The sequence below is a fragment of the Bos mutus genome, chromosome 21 (assembly GCF_027580195.1).
Source record: "Bos mutus isolate GX-2022 chromosome 21, NWIPB_WYAK_1.1, whole genome shotgun sequence".
Lineage (NCBI taxonomy): Eukaryota > Metazoa > Chordata > Mammalia > Artiodactyla > Bovidae > Bos > Bos mutus.
The window spans coordinates 34,337,128-34,363,346 of record NC_091637.1 but is presented as its reverse complement, the minus strand read 5'-3'; the positions used below and the strand labels follow the sequence as shown (position 1 = coordinate 34,363,346).

General features: G+C 40.0%; 1 protein-coding gene across 2 annotated transcripts in view; it reads left to right on the top strand.

Annotated features, from left to right (window-relative positions):
• The window catches only part of STXBP6 (syntaxin binding protein 6), a 277,918-nt gene that overhangs the window by 59,629 nt on the left and 192,070 nt on the right, over nt 1-26,219 (top strand). For both annotated transcript variants that reach the window (XM_070358658.1, XM_070358657.1), the window contains one exon: nt 16,212-16,400. In XM_070358658.1, the coding sequence (XP_070214759.1) occupies nt 16,247-16,400 (154 nt within the window). In that variant the 5' untranslated portion in view covers nt 16,212-16,246. The remainder of the gene's footprint in view (nt 1-16,211; nt 16,401-26,219) is intronic.

The following is a 26,219-nucleotide window of genomic DNA, read 5'->3' as shown; positions in this document are numbered from 1 at the left end:
TGAGTAAGACTGTGCCTTATCCCAGATCCGCTCTGTTCCTTGTGTGTGCCTTTTCTTTTCTCACCCGTCCCTTTTTTAAAATGTCTGCACAGCCCTGCATCTCCCTTGGGTAACAACACTCCATCCACACTGGTGGTGGTGGTGGTTTGGTTGTTAAGTCATGTCTGACTCTTGTGACCCCATGGACTATAGACTGCCAGGCTCCTCTGTCCATGGGGTTTCCCAGGCAAGAATACTGAAGTGGGTTGACATTTCCTTCTCCAGGGGATCTTCCTGATCCAGGAATTGAACCCAGGTCTCCTGCATTGCAGGCAGATTCTTTACTAACTGAGCTACAAGGGAATCCCATATCCCCACTGGGGCAGACTTAAATTGGATCCGTCATTGTTTTCTCTCTTAAGCTGATAGTTCCATATGGTGAAGCAGAGAGGTGCAGTGGAAATAGGACAGGATTGCAGGAAGCTAACTTGTCTCTTTTCTGGCTGAGTCTAGCAGAGTCATCAGAGGCAGGTCCCTTCTCTGAGCTGCATTCTGTTTACTTGTCTAGGAGAGACAATGATAGCTCCTTCATAAATTGGGAAGATGAAATAAGATGTCACTGGTAGAAAACGTTATAAAATGCACTGTGATATGTATATGCTTTTGCAGATAAGCTGACATGCTTACATGCTTTTCTGCCTTTCAAGGTAGGAGCAGGCTGACCTATGGAGGTCATTTCCCTCCTGCTTCATCCTTCATAACAATCTTGTGAAGTAGGTGGCACTGCCCCATCTTAAAGATGAAGATACAGTGCTCAGAGAGACAGAATTCTACTCAAATTTATTCATCAAGTAAAGGCAAAGACAGAGTTCAGACCTGATCATCTGATGACAAATCCTGTCGTCTTTTCACCACCCAACATGTGTAAGATTGAGTGTAGAGGGGAAGTGACCACTGTGTCCCGGTTCCAGATTCTGAATGGTGAGCTGGATTACTTGTGCTTGAATGTCTGTGTAATTTGTTAATGTGTGACACTAGTGTTAATCTGAGTTAGTCTTAGAGTAGTGTTCAATTGATAGGTTTTTTTCTTCCCTATCAAACATTGCACAGCTGGTTAGATCAGAAGTTAGCTGTTTTCTAGAACATGCTGATTAAGAAAGGGGTTGACATTGAATGACAGAAGAGCTGATCGAATGGGGCAGAATCTGCATTTGCCTATGGACCTTGAGTTTGACCTGGATTTGTAGGCTGTTCGGTGGCAACCCTGATGCATAGAGGGGGGATGCCTGCCTTCCCACTCATCCCTCTCACATGGAGATCACTGTTGATTGGACGTTGGATCCTAACCAAGGCATTCTAGTTTGTTGCTTCTGGGGAGTCTGAAGTGAACCTGTAGAGACTCTTCAGTTACCCAATAGGACCTTGTGCAGCTGTGTGTGGAAATCAGGATAATTCCGGCATTTCTGAGAGCATTTTAATAGAGCACTGATTACAGATTGCAGGCACCTGGTGGTGTTTTTGCACTGAGGCTAAGGGTGCAGTTCTAAAGACAAGAACTGGGCCTGACATATTCCTATTTTCCTCTCCTGTTGTTTCCCAGGGCCTGGAACAGGCACTGAGACACCCTTATAGCGGCTCATCCAGGTTTGGGACATGATTAACATGTGCTTTCAGGAGACCACCTCCCCCTGCCCTCCAATCCAGAACATTAATTCCCAGGCTGGTAATGGACTCATGCCTTTGCCCAGGGCACGTTCTCCTTCCGGTGGCTCAGAGCACTGAGATGGTGGGAGGGGCTCCTGTTAGTTGGGGTCAGCACAGGGCCCTGTGGCTTCAGACTTGGCCAAAACAATTCTGTGCTTCTTGGACTATCTCAAGCTGTTCCACCTGGGCAGCCATCATTGCTTTTGGACTTAACACCCAAACGAGAAACACAAACTGTGAAAATTCAAGGGAGTAGAAGGTGAGAGCCAAAAGTTGAGGTTGCGAAATCTATGGGCTAGGGATAGTCTAGTCCAACACTTAAGTTCATGCCAATTCATAAGAAAAAGAGGACGAATCAGAGAAGAGTCCCCACAGCAGTAAATGATGTTTTCTCTCTTTCTCTCTCCCTTCTGACACACCACACGTTCTCACCTTCCACAAACTCAGGATTACTGTCATCGCTTGTACTTTAAGGAGCATCACAGCAAAGTGGAGAACAATAGTGAGCCCTCATCTTGGCCTTGGCACCCTGTATGATTTGGATATTACCCTCTGGACTTAAGTTTTCGTACGATTCGAGGAAGAGAGTTGAATGAGCTAGAAAATCACTAAATCACTTCCAGCTGTTAAATGTGTAAGCTTAAGAATGCCCACATACCTACTTGCTCACGTCTTTCAACTGAAGTATAGGCAGCTGATTGGTAGGGCTCCTAACAGTGTCAAGCAGTGGTGGTTGATTGACTCATTTGGAAGGTCTTGCTGAGATCTTCCTCAGTAAAGTCAAGTGGAAAGAATTCCTCTTGCCAGCCTTTCAAATGGGTGAAGCCAGGAGCTTTGCTGTTGGGGAAGCAGCTAGGGTTGCCTGAAGCACTGGCAGTGGAAGATTGAAGGTGCAGAAAGTGTGTGTGGCAGGAGGTACCAAGGAGGGTCCAAGTTGTGCTTTTGAAATACCAGAGGGGGTAATATAGCTCAGGAAGTGGAAAGAGGAGTTTCCCCTGAGAACAAGCAGAAATCTTTGAAATACGTGCCTTTCATTTTTAAGCCTTTTCCGGTTTGGAAAATAGCCTACAAGGTTCATTAAATAGCCTGGTGGCAGCCATCCAAGATCCTCCTGGGAGCTGACTCCTGTTGTAAACGGCTGGTCTCCAAAGGAGGCTGACGAACAGCTGTGGTGAGGCTTCGGTGGGCACTGTCCTATTTATGGAGATAGAGATTTATCATAAACTCTCTCCATTAACATATTCTTAACTCCCCAATTTTTCATTTGTGGAATCAAAACAAGCTCTATTCTGTCTAGATTACGTGATCCTATTTGCCAATTTCACAGCGTGACCTGCACACCCCAGATGAACAGATATCCAGAAAGGACTTCAAACTCCGGCCTGATTCGTTATCTTTGTAGTGGCTGGGCAGGGATGATAACTCGTCCAACCGAAAGCAAGGCTGATCAAAGGCAAAACTGTGAAGCAGATGAATTTGTCTTGATCTACTAGGAATGTGTTTCTATCTCATCTCTCTCTGCTTTTTTTGTTTCCTTGATAGGAGATAGTGAGGTAGGACAAGACTCTGAGGATCATGCTTCCTAGGTTCAGATCCTAGCTCTGCCCTTGAAAAGCTGCATGATCTAGAGCAACTTGCTTAGTTATTCTGAATCTTAGTTTCCTCATCTGTAAAATGGATTCTCACTCTCCCCTCTCCCACATATAAATGTATTAATGAGGACTTGCAAATACCAAAGTCTTTTGTTTAATTGTATGTGTCTCCTATTGGAATTTGAGGTAATGGGAAAAGCTGGGAGAGAATCTTCAGCACTGTTCAGATTGTATTATGTGCTAAATCACTTCAGTCGTGTCTGGCTCTTTGTGACCCTATGAACCATACCCCCAGGCTTCTCTGTCCATGGGATTCTCCAGGCAAGAATACTGGAGTCAGTTGCTGTGCCATTCTCCAAGGGATCTTCCTGACCCACACTAGGGATCTTCCTGACCCACTTTAGGGATCTTCCTGATGCAGGATCAAACTCGCGTCTCTTGTCTGCTGCATTGGCAGACGGGTTCTTTACCATTAGTGCTACCTGGGAAGCCCATTTAGATTACATTACACAGACACAAAATCAGGAACTTGACCCTTGGGGAAACTGATTAAAGTTGAAATGCCAATCCTTGGCTCAATCCGTATGAGAAGTTTAATGACCTTATGGACAATCACATTTGTAACACTGAGTCATTGAAGGACAGAGTGCCTTGTCTTTGAGGTTGACAAGGTAAATGTGTCTAACAGGACTTCTGGATGTGTCACATTTCTTCTGCATCCCTCATTGCTCTGAAGGACATAATGTCAGAGTATAACACTGATAAAACATCAATTACAGAAAACGAATTGAACTATCTCAAGAAATTATAAAGTGACAATATTCTCCAAATAAGGGATTCAAGGAGGAAATGCTCTCAGAATTGATATCTGGAGACTATTTTGAGAAGGTTTGCTCTGATTTTTAGATTTTTAGAAAATCTGTAAACTTGTTTTAACTACATTTTCATTTTTTATACATTTTATACCCTTAAAAAATTGGCCATTGACCATCGGCATTAGGGCTTCCCAGATGGTGCAGTGGTAAAGAATCTGCTTGCCAGTGCAGGAGACGCAAGGGGACATGGGTTTGATCCCTGGATTGGGAAGATACTCTGGAGTAGGAAATGGCAACACACTCCCAGTATTCTTGCCTGGGGAGTCCCATGGACAGAGGAGCCTGGTGGGCTCTAGTCCACGGGGTCTCAAAAGTGTCAGACACGACTGAGCATACATGCAATGGCCAATTGGCTAGTATTATGTTCCAGGTCTGTTCTAAAATATAAATAGCTAAATCAAGAGAATTTATAATTTACCTAAGATTTGAGTTAACAAATATAAAAAAGGCTCTGTTATGCTTTTATCTTCAGTGTCAAGGAAGAAGCATTCTAATTCAGCAAGCAGTACCAAGCATGGCACACAATTAAAATGTTTATTTTCGTGGTGTCAGTCCTCATGTGGCTTTGTCCATATTTGGTGGGAATAGATATGTCTATTATGAGTGCTGTCTATAAACACTGCTCTCAGGCCAACATATTGTTTTGTTAGTTCGCCAGCTAGCTGTTGGGTACCGCAGTGACATGAGTACTTGAAAATTGCAAAATGCCAACAACTGGAGGTTCTTTTAGTTTGTTTTCCCTAAACCCTCTGTTCTTTCTTTGGATGAGCCTAAATTCATTTTTAAGGCCTGCCTCACACTTTGGATCAATAATCCTGTCATTATGCACACCCCAAATTGCCCTTCCCTTTGGTACTTTATTTCTCCCCATCACTTCAGAATTGCTATATGGGTACTATAGAACTAGCTTAGCTGGTCCTGGAAATTTAAGCTTGTGCATGTGGAGGTTCTATTACAGAATAAATCCTTCAGCAAATCCTCTGAATGGCATGTTCCCAGCACCCTTTTTTTGTTGTTGGTAATGTTATTTTTTTGGCTTTATCATATCATCTGTTAAAGTTAGGGAAGTGATCTCTAAGGCAGCTAAAAAAGTCCACCCACCATGTAAATAAACTTCTGTAAATATAGGTCCTGTGATCTGGGTGCAGAGTAGGGTTTGTTCTTTGGATATTAAGCCGACAAGAAGCATGTGCTTACTGAACATATAAACAAGGAAAGAGGAGAAGACAATAGTCTAGATTTATAATTGAAGCAGACATGAGTCACTGGCTTGGAGGATCCTGTGAACGTAATGTCTTCTACAAGAGGAGGGTTAGTATACACATGGAAGAGAAAGCCAGCCAGGTCTTAATGGTATTTGGTAGCCTGATGGTAGAAAAGACCTTCCTCTTGTCCTTCCTTAAAGAGCCAAGGGTCACGACCAGGGTTGCTGTGTGTGGTTGTACTATTTCTGCAGTGGTCCTGATGCTGGGAAGGATTGAAGGCGGGAGAAGGGGACAACAGAGGATGAGATGGTTGGATGACATCACTGACTCAATGGACATGAGTTTGAGTCATCTCCGGGAGTCGGTGATGGACAGGGAGGCCTGGTGTGCTGCAGTCCATGGGGTCACAAAGAGTTGGAGACAACTGAGCGACTGAATTGAGCATGGAGTGTGTCTGAGGGAGCAAATACAGGCTGACGTCTGGCTGAACTTCCGCTCACAAGATTGTGGGCCCTAGCATGTAGCTTCATTTGCTCAGAGGAAAGGTGGCATTTTCTTCTCATCAGAATCACTTCCAGGCCTGGCTGGAATCATTCACAGCGTCTGCTCTCCTTTCTCACAACTCACTGAAGATGTAAATTTATCCTCTTTCACCTTTGGGGTTCCCAACACCATGTCTGGACAGGAGTTGAAAAGAGAAGAGGGCAGACTGATCATTGGGTCTCAATAAAATACATTTTGCTATGCCTTCCAGTTTGGGGAGAAAGAATGCACCTCAAAAACAATTTTTTTTTTTCTTAACACACAAGTCAAGTTATAGTGGAATAAAAATACTGCTTTTCTTTGTTTCAAAATACAGAGATAATCGGATTAACATTTTGGCAGACTATCTCCTAGAAACCTCCTTATGCATATCAATACACACATACAAGTTTGTATTCATGAGCTCGTTTTCTGTTCTGTAACTTCTGTATTATGTCAGTCATTTTTCCAAATCACTATCTTTAAGTTATTTGATAATCCATCGTTTGGAAGGGCTGTGCTTTACCAATGACTTGAAGTTATTTGATAATCCACTGATTGGAAGGGCTATACTTCATTTTACCAATGAAGATTGGATATTGATGGGTATTTAGGTTGTTTATAATGTTTCACTCTTAAAAATGGATCTGAAGTAAGCATGCATCATCTCTAATACATACAGCATTTCCTTTTTCTCTAGTAGTGGAGTTGCTGATTTAAAAAAATTTCAGTTCAAATACTAATCTCTGTAAGAAAGTAATTATACCTCTTCATAATCCTTAGATCAATAGGGGTGGGTTAAAAATGGCATAGTTTTCCATTTATAAACACATACACCTAAAGATTCTAATTTACAAAAGGAGCAAACTTTGCAAGATACATTTAGCTGCAATCTTGATTGTGTACTTGGGATTGTGTGGAGGTGTTTTATAAATCATGAAGTGCTGTACAAACCTCAGTGACTCATTACTAGAGCTTTACAGAGCATCTGCCATGTACTCTCAAAACATGTTTATGGAGTCTTTATTGTATAAATAATTCACTAAATACAGATGTTTTTTTTAAGACAGTGGTTCTTTACCTGGTTATTCAGTAGAATACATCAAAGATATCAAGAAAACAAGTCCCAGATCCTCCCCTGCCCAGATCACCTGAATCTATCAGGACCTGGCATCCCAACTGATGTCCATGTACACAGTCTTTGTTTGGAATTCCCCCCTTAAGATATTTTTTGGTCTATCTCCAAATATTTTTTCTAACAGAATAGGGAATGCTTTTAGCTTACATACTTAAAATTTTTATTTTTCCTGTTTGGAAGTTTCTGGCTCCTTCTAGGATATTTCTAGCAGATTTTCTGTATGACTTATTGATTTAATCTCAATCTTTGTAAATCTTGTTAAGTCTCAAATTTGGACTCTTGGCTTGTCTACCATCCCCATCTAGTTTTGTCAAACCCATTCCTTAGCCCGTGTTGTTTCTACCAAAAAAGAATGATGAACTTGTAGTGACTGCAATGTTCAACTTTGAATGTTATAACCAGATTAAAGTTATCTGTCTATTCTAGTGGCTTATCTAACTCACTTTTTAAATTCTAAGAACTTTCAGTTGAGAGTAGTAGTTGAACTGCATGAAAAAAAATGATAGATTGAAACATTAGCCTAATTTATTTAATTTATTCTCACGCTTACATGTATGGAGAGACTAAAGTTTTTATCCTGAGAACTGTCTAATCTAAGAGTAAAGTTGTATAAGTAGAAGTAGAATTGCATATTTATTAGGTTGGTACAAACATAATTGTGGTTTCAGACTGTGAATTTTAAATCCTTAAAACTAGGCTCACATATATCTTTATTAATCATATATCTTTATTAATCAAAATAGGAACTGTTACAATCAACACATTCTTGCCAATAATAAATAAGTTTGCTTATACCTGTAGTGTGAAAATCCTTTCTTCAGGATTCGATGAACTCCTGGAAAACATTTTTTCCCTCCTACTGGTTTGTGGAAGCATTTTCCCTGCAAAAAGTTGTCGAAATGCTTAAAAAAGTGGTAGTCAGTTGCTGAGAGTTCAGGTGAATATGGCAGATACGGCAAAACTTTGTAGCCCAGTTTGTTCAACTTTTGAAGTGTTGGTTAAAAAAACTAGGAATAAAACTATCATATGATCCAACAATCCCACCCCTGGGCATATACCCTGAGAAAACCATATTTGAAAATGACATATGTACCCCAGTGTTCATGGCAGCACTATTTGCAGTAGCTAGGACATGGACGCAACCTAAATGTCCATTGACAGATGAATGGATAAAGAAGTTGTGGTGCATATATATGAAGGAATATTACTCAGCCATAAAAAAGAACACATTTAAGTCAGTGCTAATGAGGTGAGTGAACCTAGAGCCTATTATACAGAGTGAAGTAAGTCATAAAGAGAAAAACAAACACAGTATATTAGTGCATATATATGGAATCCAGAAAGATGGTACTGATGAACCAGGGCCACAAAGGCAACGCAGACTTTATGGCCGTGGGAAAGAAGGAGAGGGTAGGACAAATGGAGAGAGCAGCATGGAAATGTAGACACTAACATATGCAAAACAGTCAGTGGGAATTTGCTGTATGACTGAGGTGACGATTTGTTGTCAAACTGAGGCTCTGTGACAACTTAGAGGGATGGGATAAGATGGGAGGAGGGAGGAGGCTCCAGAGGCAGGGGACATATGTATAGCTATGGCTGATCCATGTTGGTATGTGGCAGAAGCCAGCACAATATTGTAATTATCCTTCAGTTAAAAATAAATTAAGAAAAAAACTGCATTCCAGTATCAACCGACAAACTTCAACAATGCAAAAACCATGGTTACTTTTGCACCATCCTTGTATAATAATCTGGAGAAGGCGATGGCACCCCACTCCAGTACTCTTGCCTGGAAAATCCCATGGACGGAGGAGCCTGGTGGGCTGCAGTCCATGGGGTTGCTAAGAGTCGGACACGACTGAGTGTCTTCACTTTCACTTCTCACTTTCATGCATTGGAGAAGGAAATGGCAACCCACTCCAGTGTTCTTGCCTGGAGAATCCCAGGGACAAGGGAGCCTGGTGGGCTGCCATCTCTGGGGTTGCACAGGGTCGGACACGACTGAAGCGACTTAGCAGCAGCAACAGTATAATAATCAGTAACCCTTATTTGAGTATACTTTTTATAAAGTTTATAAATTTACTTGAGTAAATTTTTATAAAGTAGCTAAATTTGACCTCACATTATCTCATTGGTCTTATGACACCAGAAAAAATAAAATTGATTTTTACTGCCTAACAAGTTGCGTATTTTCTTGCTACTAAGTGATATTTTTTGACTTTGGAGTACAATTACCATTTTTAGATTATCTCTAAGTTTAATGATTGCGTGATAATGTCTCACTTGTAACACTGAGTACTTAAATACTATGAAGTTTAAGGGAAGCAATTTAACATTTCTCTAATTTGGCTTCAGCTTGTATAGCATTCCGCAGCTCCTTGTCAAGGAAATCAGGACCTGAAGCCTCTCTCTCAGGACCTGAAGCCTGGAGGAAAAAAAGTTGAATAGAGTGAAACTTGAATCATATTTATCCTTTAGAATATTACATTGGACAGTGTAGAGGGACAGTGGAAGCAAGATGGAAGTGGTTCCATCTGGTGTTCTATCACAACACCAGATTACTTGTGTTGTCATAGCAGTGCCATAGATGCTCTTTTAGGGGGCATCCAAGTCATTCAAACCAGGGATGATGGAGATGCAGACCAAGGTAGAGGTTGCGAGGATGGAGAAGATCTGGTGGAGCCCAGAAATACTGAACTGGATCTACAGACCTCGGTGATTGGTTAGTTGTTATGGAGACTTGGAGGTTTTGAGAGACAAGGTGGAATCTAAATTAACTCTTAGAGGAAATGCTCAGTTGCCAGCTAGACACGTGGATTTAAAACCAAAAAGGCAGTGGGAGCTGAGTGATCAGTGTCATCTAGTTAAAGGTGAAAGTCAAGGTGCATTTGCGGAATTTCAAAAACTAAGTGCCAGCGTACAGAAGTCCTATCTTAGAGAATAACCTTATTTCTCTTATTTATCAGTTATTTGGGGTCACCTCAGATTTCCCATGCACTAGGGGAGACCAGCTAATTCCACTGCCACCCCCATTCCCCCCGCAAAGTTTTCCTGGATGTATCCTGTTTGCTGTTAACTTGGAGACTTCTTAAAACTTAGTATCAGCTGGTTTTGAGTATATGTACCTTGGGGTTAAGTCACAGTAACTAGTTTGAGAGGGTGAAGTCTAAAACCAGGCATTCTGGTTACTTGTTGGCAATGGGCATATGATTGTCACATAGACCAGATTACTTGTGTTGTCACAGCCAGTGCCAGAGATGATCAGAAGATTGCATGTGAAGTGTGGTGAGTGAATGAAGTTTAGATGAATCAGTTATCTAATAATCTTAAGCTAAATAGGAGGTATCTCTGTTTGACCAGAGGTGGCCTTTACCTCTCATGTGAGAAATATTTAAGCCCCATCAGCTGTACCACCTTAGATCCACCTGCAGGATAATGAAGGCACTGCCACAGGGCATCTGCAGTTTTAATAAGTCCCTACCACCCCTCCTTGTCCCCTGAACACACAAGGCAAGTGCCAGTTCAAGTACCAGAAACCGAAAATGTTCATGTTGGAGAACGAGAACATCTTACCTCGCTGCCCTTTAACTTATCATCTGCCTCCTCTGTGAGATCCTTGGAGTTTATAACTCCTCCTGGAAAGGAGGATTTCCTGGCTCTTGGAAGTGGTGGAGGATCATCTCAGTACAGTAATCGTGTACTGACAAAGTGGTTATGGGTTAGATGGCTTAAAGAGAGAAGAAGATACATGAAAAGGCTTGAGGGAGAAGAAAGCCAACTGTGATTAGTTTCTACAACTACCACTTAAGGCAGCCAGCCACTTTGACTTGCAAATCATATTGTAGGCTGATTTCTTGGATGGGAAAGCTTTGTAATTATAGCCTATAGAAGCTGTGGACCAGGAAGAGAGAGAACTTTCATGGGTTGTAGGGGAGGAAAAATAATTTTACTCTTCTGCATTCTTAGCTGCTAGCTAAGCAAAAGTTATTCAGTCGTGTCTGACTCTTTGCAACCCATGGACTGTAGCCTGAAGAACCCATGGGCTCTTCTGTCTGTGGAATTCTCCAGGCCAGAATAGTGGAGTAGGTAGCCATTCCCTTCTCCAGGGGAACTTCCTGACCCAGGGATCAAACCTAGGTCTCCCACATGGCAGGCAGATTTTTTATCCTTAGCTGAGATCCCTGTAATAAAAGACTAACAAGAGAAAACCCATCAGAAGTTTATGAACATGTACACCTGGTATGTACCTGGGAGATACCCTGGAGAAATGAGTAGTTCCTGAGACAGCTTAGAATGTAGGATTACATACCATCTTGGTAGGGAAGAGGGATTGGGTGTAGACCTCTTCAGTTCAGTTCAGTTGCTCAGTTGTGTCCAACTCTTTGCGACCCCATGTATTGCAGCACGCCAGGCCTTCCTGTCCATCACCAACTCCCGGAGTTCACTCAGACTCACATCCATCCAGCCATGTCATCCTCTGTCGTCCCCTTCTCCTCCTGCTCCCAATTCCTCCCAGCATCAGAGTCTTTTCCAATGAGTCAACTCTTCGCATGAGGTGGCCAAAGTACTGGAGTTTCAGCTTTTGCATCATTCCTTCCAAAGAACACCCAGGACTGATCTCCTTTAGAATGGACTGGTTGGATCTCTTTGCAGTCCAAGGGACTCTCAAGAGTCTTCTCCAACACGAAAATGATTTTTAGAAAAAGTGAAAGGCCCTTACAGGACTCGATGGGAGGTATGACAGTTGGTGACAAAGTATGTCTAAGTGTGTGTGGACTTCTAGTTGCCTTTCCTGTGACAAGAGTCCATCTTTCCTCAGGGATGAAACTCCTGGAGAGGGAATTTATGACAACTGAGTTCCTTTGGAGGATTTGTCTTTAGACAAATAAAGGAAATTCAGAGGAAGCCTCTCCCCACATTTGCTGTTTATTCTGATGCTTTTGGCTCAAAACAATCAATATACTAAAGCAGCATATTTCTATCCCCCTTCAGGGTCACGTAGATTGAAGTGACACTGGTCAGAGGTGTACCACTGCTATGTATTCATCTTGATTTTCTTACAAAGGGATCCAGCCGTGGGCAGGGCATTGATTTACCAGCAGGAAGATCTAAGACCTGAGAAATCGGCTTGGCTGAATGAAGAAAAGAAGTCCTCTGCATCCTCTTCCTGTCCTCATGAGAATACACTCTTCCATCCCCACAGTTCCTCCTTAGACTCTCAGTTTTTCACCTAATCAGGTGTCAGGATGGCTGCTGGAGGACCAGTTAGAGAGTTGATTAAAACTACAGCTCCCAAGATTGTGACTTGGTGGGGGTAAAGGAGGGGCCCAAGGGTCTGCATTTTTGAAAAGCTGTCCTTGCCAAGTTCAGATGTGCAGTCAGGTTTGGGAGACACTCATAGATTATTTCTATGAAGCTACATTAGTGTCCCTTTTACTTTCTGATTCATTCTCTTCTAATCCGCTGTCAATTTCCTTTTCCAGAGGAGCATCAAAAACATACACATGTGCTCACAGGCGTGTTCATGTCCTTGTCCTGAACAAAAATTTTAAACAGTTTCTAAATGGAAGGCTATATCTACTCAGATTCTGCAAGAGTGTCTTCTGTTTTTCTTATCTTAGAGAGTTAATTTAAAAATTCCATTTTAAGTATTCATTGCGATTCAGGGACCAGAATAAGTGATTTGCACGCATTGTTTCATCTAATTCTTTCAGCCCTTCCGTGAATTAGGTGAAGATCTTCCCACATGAGTGAACTGAGAATCTGGAATTTTAAGAGGTTTACCCACATATAGGTCTTCAGTTTTGAAAATAAAATTTGAACCCAAGTTTGTTTGATTCCAAAACTTGTACTCATTGAAGTTACTGGTTCTATTTTTCCTCTTTTTTTTTCTCCCTTTTGTTCTTGGCCACTGAATATCCATATGAAAAAGCAACACAAGGTCATCTCCAGTTCTTACTAGTTTTTCAAAAGATGAGCAGAATTTCCTATGAGTTTGTTAACACGTGCATATTGCTTTTCTTTCTTTTCTTTTTTCTCTTGACAGATTTTGCGTAATAAAATGATAGCCTTCTATTTCTTTTAATCACAATTTTAGAAAAGTATGAATTTGAGTTGGAAAAGCAGAAGCCTTGCCATTGCTGGGAAGGCGCTGGTCAGAGAATGCCTGATGAGTTTGGAAAGATGACTTTCTTCAAACTTCTTAGAAGTTTGAAGCCACTGTGCTACCATTGGCTTTCTTATTCCTGCATCCCCAAGTGCTGAGAGGTGAGAGACCTTGGAGCTAAAAAAAAAAAAGCTTGTTTCTTTCCTTTAAAAAAAAAAAGTCCCTGTAAATTGTAATATCCTGCCTAGCAAAGTCATAGGGTAAATCACAGTGGGAGAAATTCTGCTTGCTGACTTCTTGGAAATCACGGGATATCAGTTAGAGGTCAGCATATCAAGAAATTCTGTCGTCATTTTGTACTCAGCTAGGATGAAGAACCCGCTGACAATGATAAGATATCATGATCTGAGCACATCGACCTGGCCACAGATCTGTATTGAAGGATAGAAAGATTTTTTGTTGTTGTTTAGTAATAAACACCAACACTTCTTATTCTTTATTCTTGGTGCCACTGAGAAAACCTACTTACAGAATTGAAAGCAGGAGAAATTTCTTTAACCAGGGGAATGTTCTTCTTCTTCTTTTTTTTTTTTAAATATATCTCTTTCCTTCTACGAAGTTACCGGTGTGGACCAGTTATAGATGGACAACTGTGTTGGTAACATTTGTGAATCTTGCATTTTGAGGGATGTTCCATGTCTTCCGTCATAAATTGTCTGGATTTAAGGGAAATCTTTAATATAATCAGTAGTCAACTCCTGGAGAACCAGAAGCCTGTCTTAATTACTTCTTATATCTCTAATCCTGAGCACTGGGATGGCATGTGATAGGTGTTTATTTACCGATTGCCTCATTTGGAAAATTCATCTAGTCTTCTGTTTTCAGCATCTTGCCACATATTATTCTTCTTCCTCTCTCTCACTCCATATTTGTGTGTGTGTATCAATAGATACAGTTTTATAACATGAATATTTTGCTGAATCACTTGATATTAAGTTGAAGACATCATGACATTTCACCCCTAAATACTTTATAACATATCTCCTAAGAACAAGGACATTGCCAACATAACCAAATGTTATAATTTCATTCACAAAATTTAGCATTGATACAGTAATATTGCTTAGCACATTCAGCTGTTCCTCGGTGGCTCAGCAGTAAAGAATCCTCCTGCAGTGCAGGAGATACAGGTTTGATCCCTGGGTTGGGAATGGAGAAGCAAATGACAACCCACTGAGCAGCTCTTTTGAGCTGCTGTTGCCATATATAGCTGTATTATTGATCCCTCTGCAGGATCTCTGAACACTCTGTACAGCCTGCATGACCTCTGCATGTACACTCTGTACAACCCATCGGCCTTCTCTGCACCTTTAGTTCTGATTTGTCATTTGTTGATCAAATGTTGATTACTGATTAAGATATTGACGATGTCTAGGATGACTGGGATGATGGCATAGAAAACATTGACTCATTTATTCAAGTTACAGTTGAGTTTTTGGATGATATACAGTTAAAATTCAGATTGACCTTGAATGTAATAGACACAAATAAGCATAATTAAGACCTTTAGGGAATACAGCTTTGGAAACTAAATATAGCATGGGGACTGTGTATATGTGTAACTTTGAGGGACTGGGGAGAGAGGGGACCCATTGTGAGTCAGCAACATGCTGCTTTATTTTCTTAATTATTGGGCACACAGTGCCAGTTAACCACAGGAGCATAGCATGTGGGAACTGCTGGGTAACATTTTCAAAATACTTGGCATTGGTCAGATATTTTTTTCGAATTATGTGTCCGCTTTGACTTAAGGAAACTGGAGAATTTGTCGAGGGTCCAGAGCATGGCAGTGAGAGGCAGAGGAGTCCTGGAAAATAGGACCCATTGAAAGAGGCTAATAAATAAGGATTAATTACTTAGCTTGATCCAAAGCAGCTGAAGGGTGATTAAATTAATGGTCTTCTGTTGCATATATAGTTATTATGAGGAAGATGATATAATTATTTCCTCTACGAATAGAATTAGGGAAATTATATTAAATTATATTAAAGTTCAAGGAGATTTCGAAGTGAACCTCTTGACTTTAAAGATTTCTTGACAGTGGAAAGATTTCTCAACTGAAAATGGTGAAATCGTGGTCCTTGTAGAATGGGAAGGGGGTGGGTGCCACCTGCTAGTTAGAGTCAGGTGCAGTTGGGGTGGAGACTGGCACACATTCTAGATCCCATTTTGTGCTGTTCATCTCTTTGTGTTGAATTTGTCATTTTCAGCAAGTAAATCTGTATTCCTTTTTTGTTTGAATTTTTTTTCAGTTATTATAAATGTGAAGGCCTTGCTTTTAATGATTGAAATATAATGCATTTCAAGCAAGTGAGAGGTTGAACCACAAATTGAAAATTACATTAACTGCAAATAAACTTGCTGCTCATTTTTTTTCATTGCAGTTGATTTACAGTGTTTTAGGTATACAATGAAATGACCTAGTTACACACACACACACACACACACACACACATATATATATTCTTTTTCAGGTTCTTTTCCATTATAGGTTATTATAATATATTGAATATAGTTCCCAGTGCTATATAGTATGTCCTGGTTGTTAATCTATTTTATATATAGTAGTGTGTTTCTGTAAATCCCAAATTTTCGATTTACGCCTCACTACCCCTTCCCCTTTGGTAACCATATGTTTGTTTTCCATGTCCGTGAGTCTATATGTTTTATAAATAAGTTCACCTGTACCATTTTTTATTTGGATTCCACATTTAAGGGATATCATATGCTACTTGTCTTTCTCATTCTGACTTACTTCACAGAGTATGATAATCTCTAACTCCATCTATGTTGCTGCAAATGGCATTATTTAATTTTTTATAGCTAAGTAGTATCCCACTGTGTTTCTATACCACATCATCTTTATCCATTCATCTGTTGATAGCCATTTATATTGCTAATAGAGTTTTTGTCTTTTCTGGATATTTGCCTGGGAGTGGGGTGGTTGGATCATAATCTACCGCTCACTCTTGTATGTCTCTTTACGATATTGCCAATTCCAACCTGCCTTTTCTTTTGCTTCTCTAGAAAACTCACTGCGAGCCCTGGTTACTTGGCTGACAATGAGTGCCAAGTCTGCGATCAGCAAGGAAATTTTTGCACCTCTTGATGAAAGGATGTTGGGAGCTGTCCAGGTCAAGAGGAGGACAAAGAAAAAGATTCCTTTCTTGGCAACTGGAGGCCAAGGCGAATATTTAACTTACATCTGCCTGTCAGGTAATAAAAGCTGGATATGAATATTATTAAAAACGACTTCTGTTTTAAAGCAGTTAGTTCTAGTATCCAGGAGGGTTACAGTTCAAGGCTTGAGCGTGGCTGCCCTTCCACTCCTTTCCTGTTTGTTGTCTTCTTTGATCCTTGGAGACTCATGGCATCTTGACTCTTGAGGTTGCCTTATATGGAGAGGTAATGAAGTGCAGTTTTAATGTGTTTTCCATTTCATTAAGAGCATCTGTTTGTCCATACTTTTCCTTCACTAGGGCCTTGACATAAAGTGGGCTATCCTCTTGAGATTTTTGTTTTAGAACGCCTTCTTGTATTTGGATAATTATGACTACCAGCAGCCTGAGTTTCACGGACTTTTTTTTTTTCCTTAACAGTTGCCAATAATCAGTAATAGTTGGTCTCAAGATAAATATCGACACCTTATGGAATGTGAAGAAGTAGACTCAGTTCATAAATCACAGCTTTGCCTGACAGCTGTTCCTTGTCAGGAAGAGGCATCTGTTCCATTAAGCTTAGAATTTTGTGTGATTTTCTATTTTACTTTTTCCTCTTTCTGTTTGTGATTGTAGGAGATCTGTGGAACTTACTGTGGATTCATCCCAAGTTTTTTGAGATAAAATTTGGATAAGTTTACTATGGAGCTGTGGGTAATGCTAATCTGAGGACCTAGAGCATTTGTAATGTTTCTGATATTTCTTGTAACTGGGCAGTGGAAAAATTAGGCTTGCCTTTATTCATCTTTTTTTTTTTTTTCCCTTAAGTTTCTCCAGTTGTGGCTTGGGAATAAAACTTTATTTTTGGACCCATTTTTAGCTTTTTTTTTTTTTTTTTTAAAGAATTAAGCCTTTGCTCATTTCTTTATCTGAACTTATTTCAGGGTAGCGATAGCTTTTTTCCAGAAAGAAAATGTAAAGATAACAGTAGGACTGTGCCTTAGTTTAAAATGAAATGGAAACAGAGCTGTTTGGTAAGAATGCCTTCTCAGTGGTTAGAATGAGGATTGACCCTGAAATATTGGTCTTTCTTTAACCCCAGTAGTGATTAGGTTAGTAAAATTGGTGATGGGTTGGAAGACATTTGCATTCCTTTAGTGTGCTGGGCAGTGCCTGCTATGCAATAGGGACTCAAGACTTCAGTAGCCTCTGCTAATACCTTCCTAGTATTTTGTTAATGAGGTTCAGGTCTTAAAAATATTTCCACATCTTTAAATTTCAGTTCTGGAGTTTTTGCTTGTACTGATAGGAATAGAAAGCATTAAATTAAATTATGTTTTGTTTTATATTTGGGCTGAGCTCAACATGGGATGAGCATGGACGCACAGTGATTCTAATTTTTTTAAGCTTAGGTCTTTCAACATTCCCTTGAGATTTCTTGAAGACAGGTAGTTGCAGAAAAGGTGGATGAAAAAAGGGCATTTTTGTTTTTGGCCTTACCCAGGTGGCATGTGGGATCCTATTTCCCTGACCACAGATTGTACCTGTGCCCGTTGCATTGGGAGTATGGAGTCTTAACCACTGGACCATGAGGAAAGTCCAAAGAGGACGGTTTGGTTTACCTTGAAGGCACATGCTGCTGTCAGCCTATTGCTGATCATGAAGTCGGTAATGTTACCTGGGTCCTCTAACGGTGTCCTCTCAGTGAAAGACTGTGACCATTTCCCCTGCCGTAGGGAATAGTAACTGGGGACTTACTGGGTAATTGCATTTCCTTTATAAATTACCAGGACCTTCAGGTTGAAAGTCTGAAACTATGAGACTTGCTTTTCTGTGGCATTCTAATGTAGGAGAGTCTTGAGTTCTAAAAGTCTTCATCCTTTTCATGGATTTGAATTTTGAGAGGATTGGTTGACAAAGCAGATCTGACATTGAAGCAGAGGGTTTAATGGAAACTGGGGCAGGAGAAGGCCAGGCAACTTTGACAACCACGTTTTTTTTGGCAGTTTGAATTTTCTTATAATTGAGAAGGAAGCAGCCACCTTTAGTTTCTGTCTTATGCAAAGCATAGAGGCCTATCAATACATCTCTGATAAAGCATTGTTTTAATTAACAAGTAGTTAATTATGCAAATTTTATTAAGGAATTTTTATATACTGAGCACTCTTGGTGCTGGGGGTTTAGTTAGGAGAAAAGCTCATAACACTTAACCTTGTTCAGTGGGGAAGGAGCAGCAGTCATTAATATTTTACTCACCAAAATAAGCATAATTATTAACTGTGAAAAGGTTAAAGAGGAAAAATATAATGATTTGAAAGCATGTGTTAGGAGGATTTGGCTTGTTTGAGAGAACCCAGAACTGCAGGAAAAGTAGGGCTCGTTGGTTCTGAAAATAGGTGGTGTGGGTGTGGGGAGCATTCCAGGCAGAGGGAAGGGCGGCTTCTTTGAAAGTTGAGCTGGATTCTGAGTTCCTCCTTATCTCCTGTTCAGTCCTGTTTAGTCTTTGTATCTCAGCTTACCTAGGAGACTCTGCAGTGGAAGCAGGGCCCTGGAATGACAGCTGTTCCTTCCTGCTATCAGAGCGAACCCCCTATGCTTTCTGGGAGTCCAAGCCCTTCAACCCTTATGGTTTGGTTGATGAAAACCAGCTCTCCATGTTGAACAGGCAAAATTTGTCCAAATTAAGGCAATGTCTGCAAATAATTTTTAACCACATTTCATACTGCATAAAGAGTTATATTCTATTTTTAAAGAGAAGACTATCAAAGCTTTCAAAGCTTGCCAATGTACGCATGTCAGCATGGCTGTTTTATATATTGAATGTCTTTTACTAATGCTTCTCTTTGTTTGAATTTTTTCTGTGTTTGGCAGTCTGAGCAGGAGAGGCCTGTGATCAGGAGACCTATTATTTTTCAGAGTGGGTTGTATCCTCTAGAGGAATCCAAAATGGTGCTGGATCAGGGGAAATAAACTCTTTCTTGAGTTATGTTATAATTGTGTAAGTTGGAGGCAACTGAAGCGACTTAGCATGCATGCACACAAGGAGAGAAATAACCTCTCCAGTTCATTCATGGAGCTTTGGGATAGAATTTGAGTGTTTCTCATTGGACTTCCTGTGTGACTTCCTGGGTTGTATGCAGATACTTACTACTGAGATGCCTCTATGGTTAACATTCTAAAATATTGGTTTCCACTTTTTCTTTTCAGTAATGGCTGAAATTTAAAAAACTGACAATACCAAGTGTTAGCAAACATGTAGAGTAATTTGAGCTCTCACTGTTGCTAGTGGAAATGTAAAAATGATGGAACTGCTTTGGTAAACAATTGGACAGTTGTTTATAAAGTTGAACTTGCATACATATGACTCCACAAGTCTACTCCTAGGCATTTACCCGAGGGAAATAAAAACATGTCCATATAAAGACATGTAGACGAAAGTTCATAACAGTTTTATTATTTATAATAACCAAAAATCAGAACTCAGATGTCCACCTGTATGTGAGTGAATAAGCAAATTATTTTGTAACTATACAGTAGAATACTAACTGGCAATAAAATGAATCATCAATACATGTAGCAACATAGATGAATCTCAGAAACCTTGTATTGGGTGAAGAAAAAAAAAACAGAAATGACCACATGCTGCTGCTGCTGCTGCTGCTAAGTTGCTTCAGTTGTGTCCGACTCTGTGCGACCCCATAGACAGCAGCCCACCAGGCTCCCCCGTCCCTGGGATTATCCAGGCAAGAACACTGGAGTGGGTTGCCATTTCCTTCTCCAATGCGTGAAAGTGAAAAGTGAAAGTGAAGTCGCTCAGTCGTGTCTGACTCTTACCGACCCCATGGACTGCAGCCCACCAGGCTCCTCAGTCCATGGGATCCTCCAGGCAAGAGTACTGGAGTGGGGTGCCATTGCCTTCTCCAGACCACATGCTATATGGTTCCATTCGTATGAAATCCTAGAATGGACACAACTTAAGCCATAGTGACAGGAAGCCCATTGGTGGTTGCCAGGTGGTGGAGCTGGTGACTGCCTGCAGAGGAACATGAGGGAATTTCTTGCAATGTTGTAAGTGTTCTATATGTTGATTGTGGTGGTAGTTACTTGGGTGCATGCATACATTTTTTATAACTCATCAAAATACATACTTAAAATTGTTACATTTTATTATATGTAAGTATATCTTGAAAAAAATTGATTCTTAAAAATGTCTTACAGAGTCACTAGTGGGATGATCATAAGAATTAATTAACTGTCTTATCTCAGTCTGCACCAGAAGAGGGGTAGCAACTACCCTCTCCTGTATAGGTACGAGAGGTTATCCTAGATGGTCTTCTGAGCCCTCGGACAGAAGCAGCTGTGCATCGCTGCAAACCTGTGCTTCCATCTATCTGACCTGTGTGTCACTGTGTTCCCAGGTCCTTGTAGCACCGGGCATATTGCCAAGTATAGACACAATAGATGCTTAAATTGAAGCATTGATGGTTCATTTTATTGCTGGTTAGTATTCTACTGCATAGTTATAAAATAATTTTTTATTCACTTGCATATAGATGGACATTTGAGTTCTGACATTTTGTTATTATAAATAATAAATAAAATTGTTATGAATCTCTATGTACATGTCTTTATATGAGCATATGTTTTTATTTCACTGTCTTGAGGAATTATTCTCTGGGTTGTCTTGCTGGTATACTTAACATAACAGTATGCTTTGGTACTCAGTTCTATCTAAAGAAAACATCTTAGTCTCTTCTTGGTTGGCCATGGTCAAAGCTCTAAATTTTCCTGGGATTCAGTTCAGTTGACAAGTTCAAAACTTAAATGCATAGCTTACTAAATACTTCATGACAATGTGGACCTTATAACTTGGAAGTGTTGGCTCATTCAGATTGTGAAGTAAGCTTTGCTTACAACTATTTCTGTAGTCAGTTGCCTCCTCCATGATATTTGGGCCTGTAAGACCAAACTGGAAACTTGTTAAGAAGTTAATATCAATTTACTCTTAGAGGCCAATTACCTACTGAACATTCCATAATTTCATGTTTAAAATCGATTTTCCTGATCCTGTTTTAATTCAGTATGCATAATGTATAATGCTATCCTTCATATCTTTAAATGGATAAACATGTTTCCTTGGCTGCTGCTCATTATCTCCATAGACGGAGCATGAAGAAACTTTAAATTTTGTGATTAATACATTCTGCTACATATTGTGTTAAAACTGAGAATCTTAATCTTTTCAAAATGATTTTAGATTTGTAGAGAGCAAAATTTTCTTATTAAAAAGAGTCCTGAATGGTCTTTGATGAAATCATTTATGTAAAATAGATCCCATGGAAGGTAATGATGTGGGTTAGCATCATTCTTGGCAATAATATTCTTTATCTCCATGGCTACCAGTCCTAGGTGTTTCTTAGAGTAACCTCTGGAACTTTACAGATGCCCTGGTACCACTTCAGTTCAGTCTCTCAGTCGTGTCCGACTCTTTGCAACCCCATGAACTACACCACGCCAGGCCTCCCTGTCCATCACCAATTCCTGGAGTCCACCCAAACCCATGTCCATTGAGTCGATGATGCCATCCAACCATCTCATCCTCTGTCGTCCCCTTCTCCTCCTACCTTTAATCTTTCCCAGCATCAAGGTCTTTTCCAATGAGTCAGCTCTTTGCATCAGGTGGCCAAAGTATTGGAGTTTCAGCTTCAACATCAGTCCTTCCAGTGAATACCCAGGACTGATCTCTTTAGGATGGACTGGTTGGATCTCCTTGCAGTCCAAGGGACTCTCAAGACTCTTCTCCAACACCACAGTTCAAAAGCATCAGTTCTTCGGTGCTCAGCTTTCTTTATAGTCCAACTCTCACATCCATACATGACCACTGGAAAAACCATAGCCTTGACTTGATGGACCTTTGTTGACAAAGTAATGTCTCTGCTTTTTTTTTTTTTTATCATTTTTAATTTTTTATTTTTATTTTATTTTTAAAATTTATAATATTGTCTTGGTTTTGCCATATATCAAAATGAATCTGCCACAGGTATACACGTGTTCCCCATTCTGAACCCTCCTCCCTCCTCCCTCCCCATACTATCTCTCTGGCTCATCCCAGTGCACCAGCCCCAAGCATCCAGTATCATGCATCAAACCTGGACTGGCGACTCATTTCATATATGATATTATACATGTTTCCATGCCATTCTCCCAAATCATCCCACCCTCTCCCTCTCCCACAGAGTCCAAAAGACTGTTCTATACATCAGTGTCTCTTTTGCTGTCTCGTATACAGGGTTATTGTTACCATCTTTCTAAATTCCATATATATGCGTTAGTATACTGTGTTGGTGTTTTTCTTTCTGGCTTACTTCACTCTGTATAATAGGCTCCAGTTTCATCCACCTCATTAGAACTGATTCAAATGTATTCTTTTTAATGGCTGAGTAATACTCCATTGTGTGTATGTACCACAGCTTTCTTATCCATTCATCTGCTGATGGACATCTAGGTTGCTTCCATGTCCTGGCTATTATAAACAGTGCTGCGATGAACATTGGGATACACGTGTCTCTTTCAATTCTGGTTTCCTTGGTGTGTATGCCCAGCAGTGGGATTGCTGGATCATAAGGCAGTTCTATTTCCAGTTTTTTAAGGAATCTCCACACTGTTCTCCATAGTGATTGTACTAATTTGCATTCCCACCAACAGTGTAAGAGGGTTCCCTTTTCTCCACACCCTCTCCAGCATTTATTGCTTATAGACTTTTGGATCGCAGCCATTCTGACTGGCATGAAATGGTACCTTATAGTGGTTTTGATTTGCATTTCTCTGATAATGAGTGATGTTGAGCATCTTTTCATGTGTTTGTTAGCCATCTGTATGTCTTCTTTGGAGAAATGTCTATTTAGTTCTTTGGCCCATTTTTTGATTGGGTCATTTATTTTTCTGGAGTTGAGCTGTAGGAGTTGCTTGTATATTTTTGAGATTAGTTGTTTGTCAGTTGCTTCATTTGCTATTATTTTCTCCCATTCTGAAGGCTGTCTTTTCACCTTGCTTATAGTTTCCTTTGTTGTGCAAAAGCTTTTAAGTTTAATTAGATCCCATTTGTTTATTTTTGCTTTTATTTCCAATATTCTGGGAGGTGGGTCATAAAGGATCCTGCTGTGATTTATGTCAGAGAGTGTTTTGCCTATGTTCTCCTCTAGGAGTTTTATAGTTTCTGGTCTTACATCTCTGCTTTTTAATATGCTGTCTAGGTTGGTCATAACTTTTCTTCCAAGGAGTAAGTGTGTTTTAATTTCATGGCTGCAATCACCATCTGCAGTGATTTTGGAGCCCAGAAAAATAAAGTCTGACACTGTTTCCCCATCTATTTGCCATGATGTGATGGGACCAGATGCCATGATCTTCGTTTTCTGAATGTTGAGCTTTAAGCCAACTTTTTCAGTCTCCTTTTTCACTTTCATGAAGAGGCTAAGGTTCCACTTAGGCCCTACTAAATACAGCACAAGAGGTAGTGGGGAAACTCACTTGAAAGGGTTATGCATGAGATACTGAAGCTAAGGTTGAGAAATTTCACTGTCTTGGGAAATTCTCTGGGTTGTCTTATTGATATACCTGACATAATAGGATGTATTTGGTACTCAGTTCTATCTGAAGTTACATATTGGTCTCTTTCTTCTTGGTTGGCCATGGTCAAAGTTTTGGATTTTGTTGGGATTCAATTCATTTCACAAGTTCAAAGCTTCCTTTGGGCTCTGAGGGTTTAGGATTCTGAACCCTCTTGAAAATTTTAATAGCAAATTTCATTCTTGTTTCATATATATCACATAGGGATAAATTCAAGTTGTTAATAATCCAAATGGATACTCAAAATAATTATGCACGTTTGAGAACATTCTTTATAGTTTGCTATTGGAATTACTTTAACCAAAAGTAATTGTCAGAGATCTGGCATAAGAAAGAAATTCTTTTTATCTACTTTCTAAACTCAGACTAGATCTTATCTCAAGATCTATAGCTATTAGAGGAGAGAAAAGGAAAAATACAAGACAGATGAAATTTGACCTTGATAGAAATGATTTATTCAGGAGTGGTGAGCTCACTTTCCAAGAGTTTTTATCCAGGAAAAATGAAGAAATCTACATTGAACTTAGAGATGGACAAAGCTATTAGCAATGAAAGAAGAAATACAAGGCAACTATAATAATGAAATATATTTGTTATTCTTTACTATAGAAGTAGTAAATATTGAAAATATCTTTCAGATATTATGTAGATGAAAATAAAAATCATCCTGTCTCTGTTTTGTTGTCTTGTTTTAATTGCAGTTAATCCTCACAATATCCCTACCTTGCTTAGCTGGTGTATATTTCTTTTCCCAAATATATTTCTTTTCCCAAATGAAGGCACCAGTGTCCCAGGTCTTTTGAAGTGACTGAAATCCACTCAGTCCTTGTCACCCCAGTGGCTGTGCTTGAACTACCATAGCACTTCACCATTTTTTTCCAAGAGGCAGGTGTGGTGTAAAGTGAACCATGTTTTAAAGAGCAGATTTCTCCCCAACTCTTCAAAATTCATAAAGACATTGAACCGTTTTGATCTCTACTGTATCTACAGTTTTGGCCCGTACTGTGTCTTCTATCTCATTTCCAAGGTTTTTGAGTAATAGACTTTCCTCCATTTGGGATATACATCAGGGTGAAGCTTTTATCTCTTAATTATAGAGATTGGGCATGTAAATCCAGCCCTAAAACTGTAAGTAGCTCTAGAAGACAGTGCAATAAAAAGCAAAGTTATTTCCAGTGTCTTGATGATATGAATCTTTCCACATCCTTTTTTATTTAGAAAAATATAATGTCTTCTGTTATACTTCACATTGAGAATTTGGCCCTTTTGTGGTATGTGTGGAGACAAATTGGGTTAAAACATTTGCAAGGATGATATCCTTGGTGGTGGTGGTCATTCAGTTGCCCAGTCATGTCTGACTCTTTGCCACACCATGGACTGCAGCACACCAGGACTCCCTGTCCCTCACCATCTCCTAGAGTTTGCCCATGTTCATTGCATCTGTAATGCTATCTAGCCTTCTCATCCTCTGATGCTATCTTCTCCTTCCACACTTGATCTTCCCCAGCATCAGGGACTTTCCCAATGAGTCATCTGTTTGCATCAGATGACCAAAATACTAGAGCTTCAGCATAAGTCTTTCCGGTGAATATTCAGGGTTGATCTCCTTTAAGATTGACTGGTTTGATCTCCTTGCTGTCCAAGGGACTTTCAGGAATCTTCTCTAGCACCACAGTTCAAAGACATCAATTCTTGGGCATTCTGCCTTTTTTGTGGTCCGGCTCTCACAACCGTATGTGACCACTGGTTGGTTACATGAACTTAAAAGAGAGGGTTTTCTTCTGAAACATCTTCTGGCTGAGTAGATGTTGCCACCTGGTGTCATTTGTAAATAACCTTCAGTGTAGCACCTACCGTGATTCCATCGCATGCTTCAGTGCTCAGTACAGTTAGGGAAACACCAGCTCCTCTTTGATTTAGGAGTAGTAATAATACTAATAGTAGTAATAGTATTAATTGAGTAGGAACTCAATAAATTGACCAATATATTGGGCATGGTTCTATGCCCCTTACATATATTAACTTATTTAATCCTTCTAACAACGTTATGAGGTAGATAACAGTACCATCTTCATTTTGTAGATGAGGAAACAGCATCCAGAAGTCAATTGGCTGGCCCAAGGTCATGGGTTTGTGAATTACAGATCAGAGATTTAAACCCAGGTGGTTTGATTCCAGGCCTATATTCCCTTAGACACTGTGCTCAGACTCTGTCTGTCTGTCTCTTAGGCATAAGAGTTGTATGGGAGAG